Raw genomic sequence first — 9482 nt, 5'->3', positions numbered from 1 at the left:
GGCTGCATTTGTACGAGAGGCAAATGAATTTATTAAAAATAAGATAGCTGGAAGAAAGGACAGCCTGGATCTGTCCGAGTCTGCTGAGCACCTCTTTTCCTCTTACCACAGAGGAAGAGCTCCAGTTGGTTTTTGCTAGCAGGAATGCCCAAATCCCTGCAGTGTCAGGTCTTACAGAACCTCCTGAAACTCAGAGGTGTGCTTCAACCTTTGTGCTTTCCAAATGAACCTCAGTGCGAGCTGCATCATCTGAACTGCATCTAAGGGATGAAATTATCTGAATTGATCAGGTTTAAGTGCATTTGCTTGTAAACTGAATTCCTATGTTCAAGATTTTGCTTGAACAGATTCCTCAAAGATCTATTATAAGGCTTCTGTAGCTTCTTGAAACTGCAGTGATTTTACTGGTTGCTGAACTTGCTTAGCAAAAGCTAGTTTTAGAGCCTTTCAGGGAGCAGCATTTGACTGAAGCTGACTCATCCTTTTACAGCGTAAATCTGGAGCTACCTCAGTATTTCTCTGCCTCTGAAATGCAAAATGGATGCCCCATATTCTGCACTTTCTGATTGTCTTTAGGGAATATTCAGTGAAGGACTGTGGCTCTACTTCCCGGTGAGTGTCATCCCCAGCTCCCTGTTAACTACTTCCAACTTCATGCCTAGGGGCTGAGCATCATCTCTCGGTGTTTCCTGAATGAGACAGTCATCACTTTACAAACAAACGTTTAGCTTCTGATTTAGCTAGCTAAGTCTGAACTGTTAGCTACTTTGTGTCCCTAACCTAACATAGAGAGACAACAATAGAAAAATACAGCTTCTCATCTCCTTAGTAATGACAGATTTTCCCCATTCTTTGCATACTTGTGTCTTAAACCAGCCACTCTTGTTCCCTACCCAACAGGAAAACAAGTTCCATGACTCATCTCATTCATTCTGGTCTTGCTGACATTTAGGAATAAATGTTGAATTGATAGCTTATCTCAGGGACAAGAGAGCAGAAATGTCCTCTGGTATACAAAGTACTTTGGTACAAAATTCTTAACTTTTGCACTATAGTAGGTATTAGACATACTAAAAGGTATAAGCAACTGATCAAAATTCACCTTTACTTTTAACAGATCCCAAGCAGATAGTAGAGGCATGTATGGCAAGCATTTTAAGGGTATAAAAAATAACACTGTTTAAGGAGATCCACAATTTCCTCGAGAACACATTTGTATGAGAGTTTTAGGGCCATCTTACATCACACATAAGAAGCCTCAAATAACCCTAAAGTTGTCTCATGTAATGAGCACTGGAAAGAGGAGCAAACCACAGGCAAAGCTTTGGTGTAGTTTGAAAGTGACTGAAGACAATTATTCAGCAGAAATGACTCAAAATTCATCTGTCTGAAATATTTCCATTGGGACTCTATTCCAAATATAGTTTTTGATGAATGTGTTTGAGTCAATATTTTGATCTGGAAAAAATGCTGATTCTGTAGAAAAACAAAACAACGCTCCTGAAAGAGAAGTATCTATAAATCTACATCTGTATGTATGTCTAAATAACCACCATTTTTGGTGCTGCCTTACATCAATAAGCATAAAAATGCATTGTGAGAAGGAAAGTATGATTGCTTGAAGTTCATATTCTTCATGTTAGTTGAAGTTCCCTAGAGAAAGCATATAATTTAATTGGCAGGGAGAATGTGATACATTCTATGGCAAGTAGCTATATAATACCTGTACTGTGGCAACTTTTCTGAGCAGAAAGGTTTTTGCACCAAAATGTGTGTTTTTTGTTTAATTTTTCATAAATGCTTAGTGACTTACTGCAGGGGACAGAAATCTCTTACAGTTCCACTCTTTAGAAAACAGTAATGAGTCAAGCAATTGCAGAGTAATAAGGATTTTCAGCAATGAGTATGCTACTATGAAAGATGGGATGGGGAATACTCTAGGGTGTTATCCATACTGCTTGAGGAAATGGATGTCATGACAGGACTGTGGTACTCTTTGGCTTCCTGCTATGAAAGAGTGAGAACCATCTCTACAGTGTAACTCAGTTTTGTATTATTTTAAGAGCAGCAAAAAAAAAAAGTCTAGGCATGTATTATATGGAGAGATCTTTAAGGCTAGGCAGGAATTTCATCTTGAGAGGAGCTTTTAGGGATAATTAAATCAGCTCTGACATAATTTAGGTGAATGGCCTAAGCAGGCAATTAGAAATGTATCCCATGCTCAGCAGCTCAGTGACAAAATATCCAAAGACAAAGCAGGCTTAATTGCTTGCTTTTTCCATGTTAAAAAATCTGCCAAAGATAAAGGCTAAGAAACATGAAATAATTTGTCCAAAATGTTCACAGGCTTGATGGCAACACAGGCATAATTTCTGATATATATTCTACAAGAAAAATATTGTATGCAAAATAATTCTTTTAGGTAGTGATCACAATGGCTCAAGTTCGTCTTGATCAAAGCTAGGATCTTACTGCAGAATCAGAACTGACAATCTCATATTTAAAAGATTTGAAGACCAAGACATTAGAAGTTAGAATGGTTATCTACAGCAATGGATTATACATATCCTGGAATGAAATTAGGCTCTGAAATGACATCTGATCACTTCTGGGTTTAATGAAAACCAAAGTAAGTGATCTTAGTCTTTCCCCTGAAATGGGTTCATACACTTTTGATCAATATTGAAATCAAGTAAAATAAAAAAAGTATAATACATATGATTGAAACTGCAAGGCAGATGGTTTTGGCAGAATTTTATGCCAAATTACAGACTTTGCAGATGGACAGCATTATACATAGTCAGTTCACTTTGCTAAGATCTAGATCTATTTTGTCTAGAAAAGTACAGAATCACCACGTGTTTCCAATTGTTGCTTTTAAAACAGTTAAATAGTAAGTTCGGGAAATATTCAGAATAACTTTTCATGTGGCAGCATTCCCTATGAGATAATGCTTAGGATTTTGCTGCCCCTGAGCTGCTTCCCTCGTCCTAAGTACCCTCCTAGCACTTAACAACCCCTTGCCAGTCCTCTGACCTAAACTGAATTGAACTGGTATAATCTTGTTTAAAAGAATGCAAACACATATGAGGAGTCTGGAGGGTTGTGTATGTGTAGATGATTTCCCAAATCTTTGAAGCAGGCCCACACATATAGTAGAATGGTTGGAAAAAGAAGGATAACTTTTGGCAGGATGTAAATCACTCAAACTAGCTCTGCCACCGAAGGATTCATTATGTGAAAAAGAATATTTGTAACACTGCTCACAAATAGATTAACAGTTTCCAGGCTTGCACAAAACATGAGTCTTTTCCTGTAGACTGATAGATTTTTATTGAATGTTCTGATTGTTCTATTTTATCACTACAAGCAGGAAACAAAGCCGTAATGACTTAGTTTTAATTCTGTATCAGATACTGTTGCTATCTTTAAGGTCCCTTTGTGAAAACACAATTTTTAATTAATAGGTTATGGACCTCCTCACACTCATGAGACTCCATCAAATGCAGTTTGATGGCATGTAACACTGAATTCCAGGGCAAAATTTGTTTTTAAATGTACGATTTTCAAACAGGCTCCATGTCCAAACAAATTCAATGAAAAAAAATAATGAAGCTTGTCAGTTTGTCTAATAAAGAATACTACCACTTTGTACAGTGCTGGAAAGCACAGAAAACTTTGTACCTGTCTCTTTGTCAGATGTGGTGAGCACTGAAGCCTGAACTGAACCATAGAGTAGAAACAATTGCTTTCCAATTGATCTAGTAGTGTTGAACTATTAAATGGAGAAAGCAGTGGATTATATATGAGGAAAATGGAAAATTGGGAATACAGCTGTAAAGTAAGAGAGGGAGGGAAGAAAGTTGTTTGCATTTTGGAATTGAGATTTAAGTAAGAGGCAAAATGAAAGGAAATGGCTGGTGGACATCTGTTGAGTCTATGAGTGATGAGTGTTAGCACACAAACACTGCTTGGTTATCAGAAATGGCAAGGCTGTTTTGTTAGAAATATCCTTCCATTCATAGCTCGGTCCTTCCATTCTTCTGTACTGTATGAATTTGTTGAGCTTTTGGGTGTTTAACTTCTATGAGCAAGGTAGCGATTTGTTAATTTTATTGTATCTATTGTAGGATCCCTGGTGATTCTATAAATCCAAGTATCTGGTTTTTGTTTGCTTGTTTCTGTCTATTTCTCTAACACAACCTGTTGCCATTTAGAGCTCTTTGTCACACCCACCTTGTACTCTTTTTTGTTGCTTGGTTTGTGAAGGGATATGAAGTTGTTTTAGGGAGTTCTGAGAATAGTAAAATGCATTTCTTTTGTAGTGTTGACTATAATAAGAAAGTTGAGGGTGCTAAAACCCATGGGCACTCTAATAGACAAGAAGTTGATAAAAAATTAGCAATGAAAATCACCATGGCACTCTGAGGTTTTAAGACAGATGCAGAAGAAATCATCCTTATACAACACAGATGTCCTACTATAAAAAACTCCTTGTCAGACTCTGAAAACAAGGTTTTTCTCTGATTATCACTCCTTCAGAAATGGTCGCTGATGTGGCACAGGAATTGGCAAAGCTTTAATGGAAGTAGGATTTGTAATGTGAAGTGTATCTGTAGTATGTCTGACTTTAAAATCTGAATGTGGCCATATTCTTTTAGGTGAGACCACAATGGTGTGGTGCTACAGGGTATATTCAAAATGATGGAAGAAATTCTTGAAGCATAGTTTTTTTCAGAGAAAAAAAAAGACTTCTTTGTGTGGAAAAACAGATTCTGAGTATCCTACTTTTATTAGCACTGTAGTTGTGTCTGACATGTCTTTCTGATTTCCTCCGTTCATCATTATGGAGAAATGGGTAGAAAACTCCAGGGAGAAGGGGTGAAACTAAGAGAACTAGTGGTGCAACTTTTTGTTGAGGTTGTCTGAGAAGACATTTAATAGTGTTTCTGAGAATAAAGGCAGAGTAGCAAATGCCTTTTTTCCCTTGAAGTTTTTTTTGTTGTTGTTGTTCTGTCTGCCAGAAAATCATCTGCTTGTCTTGTTCATGCAGTCTTGAATAACATACAATTTCTGAAGCTCTTCCTGAATTTAAGGATTCTTGTTGTCTTCAGTGAGATTTAGAATACAATGTAAATGAAGATTATGAATTTCTCTCATCCATCTACATGAAAATGAGGTCAGATTTTGGACTTTCCAAAGTGTAATTTCCAAAGCTATCTAATTTAGCTCTTGACAGGATGATGAATGCTTCAAAGCAGGAAATATTATTCTGGGGAAGGGGGTTACTGGTAAGCAGACAAGAACGCAGACTAAAATCTTTTTACCATATGGAACCCAATGGTGTAGGTGGCAGACATGCACCATGAGAACTAGCAAGTTGTCTTCTTTCTTTTCTTTCTTTCCTAACAGTATAGGACTGCAAAGCACAGAGTATCTGAGAAAGGGGCCACAAGTACAGTAGAAACTCCCCCACCAACCAGCCTGTGTAAACATCGGAAAATGTGCCAGAGATTCAGGAATAAGTAGGAGAGGGACAAAACAGAGTTCCTCAACAGATTTCCTCATTCTATCATTCTCCACCCGTCAGAGGAAAATTTACAGAGGCAAAGAGTTGGAACATCAGTGTTGTAAACAGAGGAGGAAGAGAAGTTGGGCAAAGAGGGGGAAAAAGGAGAGAGAGAGAGTGAACAGGAAAAAGCAACAGGAATACTGATATTTGTTACACTGCAGCAGGGTCCAGAGGTCCCACTCTGTATTTGTTTATCCTTCTACTAGCCATTATTTCAAACAACACAGAAATGTAGCCATTACCTCAGGAGTACAAAAATAAAGCTTACAAGAAATAGGAGAATCAGATTTATTGTCAGAACTCTGAAAATGCTGGTAGCAACAATATATGTTTTAAGGGATGGGTATCGTAAAAGAGGACTGTATAGCTTCTTAGGGAAACCTGCTTGGATTCAACAACATCCAATTCCTGTAAGACATCTTTAAATCCAATCAAAAGCCATGGAAGTTGTCCTGACTAATAATAACCTTCAGCGTGTTGGATTGCTCAAGAATTCTTCTGGTGGCTGAGGACCCAAACAAAAAAAAAATAATCTGATCGCAGAACTGTAAAATATCAGCAGGCATAAGCGACTACCTATTGAATAGAAATAGACTATTGGAAGTGTTTGATTACTGCTGCACATACCAGCACAATGAAGTCAATGCCACGCAGTATCCCTAGAATCACAATGATGCTCTGAGTGCCCTGGTGCTGCTTGGGCTTTGGTTGTGCTATGGTGGACCTGAACCAGGAAGATGGCTCAGTACCTCCCAGCTCAGTAGGATTATTATTTCTACAGCACTAAGCTAAAACATGAAGCACAGTGACCTGGGGGCAAGCCCCACATGGGGAAAGCTCTTGGCCCGATTTTCTACATGGTGTATGAACACATTAAATTCAGCTAAAGGAAAACTAAATACTGAGCCTTTTAGCTGTGCTCCAATGCTCTTCTTTCTAGTGCATAAATGCCACACACACCCCTCCCCCACCAGCACACACACAAACACACAGACAATTTTTTTCTGGTTTGGTTGTCCTAAAAGCAAATTTGCCACGCAATGTGCAATAAGTCACTCATAACAAACTCAGGAGAGACATCACCTGTTTATTTCAGGATTGCAGATCTGAGTGCCAGGTGGGTTCCTACAGATCACACACAAGTACAAAATGATATGCATAATCTTTATCCATAAAAGATGCAAAGTTAATACTTTTTCAGCCTGTTCTCCTCATGATAATGGGCCAGTACTTCCCATACAATAATATTTCTGACTCCATATTTCCACAGCTACACATACTTGGGGGAAATGTCTGCACATGGGCTGGGATCTGCGTGACACATGGGGGTGATGACCTGTGACCTGGTTGAGAGCTGTGGGTTAAAACTGGGGACTGGACAAATAAAGGACAACTAGTGGTTGGGGTCTGCTACAGCCTCCTGACCCAAGGGAGCTGCTGAGAAGGCCTTCTCTCATATGCTATAGGAGGCATCACATTGCAGGTCACATTCTGACCTACAAATACTGGGATCTCTGCTGGGAAAATAACACATAGGACTGCAAGCTATGCAGGAGACCATTGATAACTTTCTGGTCCAAGTGTTAGACAGACCAAGCAAGATCCCCAGGGAAACAGTCTGGGAGACAAAGAAATGGAAGAGAGCTGCCAGCAATTTAAGAAGACTTTTCAGTAAGCAGAAGAGCATTCCTACTCCCAGAATTTGGAATCCTGAAGATGAAGCAGAAAAATACCATGGCTGAGCAAAGGTCAGGTGGTCGGTGACATCACTGACCAACAGAATGTGATGTCACTGAGCAAGGCACTGTGATCACAGCACCCTCACTGCTCAGCTTTGGGTGCGGGCACAGCCTGGCTCAGTCAGTCTCATGCCTGGACTCCTGCTGAGCGTGTGTGCGAGGCTTGGAGGTGGAGTGAGCATTTTTCTTGGGTGTTGAGCTGTGCTGTGGGCACCACTGCCAGTGGCTCTCGGTGCCCATCCCTACAGCCATCAACTGTATTTTCCTGCCCTGCCTGGCTCAGGCAACCAGGGCCCCACGAGGAGCACGTGCAGGAGCAGAGGTGAGCTGGTGAGCTGGGTGGGGACACGTCTCTAGCGTGGCAATGGAGTGAGTGAGTACCGAGATATGGGGAGCTGCCAGGGCCAGGGCCACAGCCTGAGGGTCCTCTGATAGCATGGAGCATGGATGGGCCCCGGTGTGGGGCCCAGAGGGTGTCCTGCCAAGGGGCCTGGGTGTTTCTGTCCTCTGTCCCTGGGACACTGACTGACCGCAGCCCCTGTCTTTGCAGTGCACAACATTTACCTCTGTGGTGCTGCAGAAGAGGAGCAGCTCTTCATCTTCTCTATCCAGCAGCAGGCCACAGAGTGTTGAGCATGGCAGAAAAGCAGGGATGGGTATGTCCCATTTGCCGTGACGTGCGCAAGGACATTGCCTATGTGGTGCCGTGCCGTCACGAGTTTTGCCTTGGCTGCATCCTGCGGTGGGGCAGGAAGCAGGACAGCTGCCCTCTCTGCAGGAGGGTCATGGAAGAGGTCAAGGTTGCTGAATGGGAGGATGACGAGGACCTGAACTTCATCATCTGGCCTCCAGCACCACCTGTACCTGAGTGCTTCCACGAAGCTGTCGCTCTCAGTTTTAGCAGCTCAAGCTCTTCGCTATCATCTTTACCACCCCCTTCACCGTGGTCGGATGAGGAGGAGGTTGACGAGGAAGAGGATCAGGAAGATGAGAACGAGGAGACAGAGGAGGGGCCTACAGTGGGAGGGCTCCGGCCTGCCATCTGGGCAGATATGTTCAGGCTGCACCAGCATATCCTGGAGCCTGTCCTGGCTGCTGTCCTGGCTGCGCCAAGAGCTGCAAGCCATCTTTCCCTCACACTGGTGGCCAGCAATGGCAGTGGAGAACCACATCCTGACTGCCCTGTGTGACATCGGGCCAGACAGCGAGTGGCTAATGGAGTGGATGCAGGCTGCTCTGGGGAACAGAATGGAGACACTCATCCAGGAGCTCATTGATACCATTGTGCGCCAGTGTGGCGAGGAGGTGCACAGACTGCTGGGTCTGGAGGACGCCCACGTGCCTGAGGGGCAGGAGGAGGGCCCTGCAGCCAGGGGGCAGGAGGACAGCCCTGTGACCACCCCTGGCCTTGCAGCCTCTCCTGAACTGAACCTAACATCGGGGCCCAGACTTTCTGTCAGCACTGCATGTCCCAGCATTGAGGAGCAGACCCACACAGCAGTGGCTGACATTCTTGTGGGACCCAGTCATGCCCCTGCTGCACAAATGGTGAGGGAAGCGGAGGTGCCCCCTGAAGAGATGGAGCAGGCAACAGCAGCAGGTCCCTCTGCCCAGAGCAGTGGCCCCCCCCACTCCTGGCCACTCACCTGAGAGGGCCCATCAGCCCCGTAAGAGGAGGGCCGAAGAAAGTGACCAGGACACACAGCCACCCTGCAAGAGGCCACCCCCTCGGCCACAGTAGCAGGGCTTTACATTTCTCTTTAATTAAAAAATTACAAAAAAATATATATAATTACTCAGAGTGACAGAGTCATGTTGTTGTACAGGGTAGAAGGGATCTCTGGGGATCATCTAGTCCAATTCCCTCCTAAAGCAGGTTCCCTGCACTAGGTTCCACAAGAAAGTGTCCAGGTATATGAGTGAGTCTCCAGAGAGGAAGACTCCACAAGAACCATAGGCAGCATTTTCAGTGCTCTGTAGCACTCAAAGCAAGGAAATGATTCCTCGTATTCATACAGAACCTCTTAGTTTTTGAGTTGTGTCACCTGCCCCTTGTTGAACCTCATTAGGTTCCTCATCCTCCTCCCCACCCAACTCTCCATTCTCTCCATATCTCACTGTCACACAGCCTTCTAGTGTGCCAGCCACTCCTTCCAGCTTCATGTCATCAA

General features: G+C 42.8%; 1 protein-coding gene across 1 annotated transcript; it reads left to right on the top strand.

The window, feature by feature from the left end:
* The first annotated feature begins 7461 nt into the window (after positions 1-7461).
* On the top strand, positions 7462-9052 carry LOC146762408 (uncharacterized). The gene is given in 3 exon segments (XM_085514021.1): positions 7462-8405; positions 8407-8931; positions 8933-9052. Coding segments are annotated over 3 exon segments (1296 nt in total). The 5' UTR covers positions 7462-7754.
* Positions 9053-9482: the final 430 nt, after the last annotated feature.

This window comes from Coturnix japonica, chromosome 1 (genome assembly GCF_054131305.1).
Source record: "Coturnix japonica strain WE chromosome 1, WE-NBRP24, whole genome shotgun sequence".
Taxonomy (NCBI): domain Eukaryota; kingdom Metazoa; phylum Chordata; class Aves; order Galliformes; family Phasianidae; genus Coturnix; species Coturnix japonica.
This window is presented reverse-complemented; position numbering and strand designations above follow the sequence as displayed.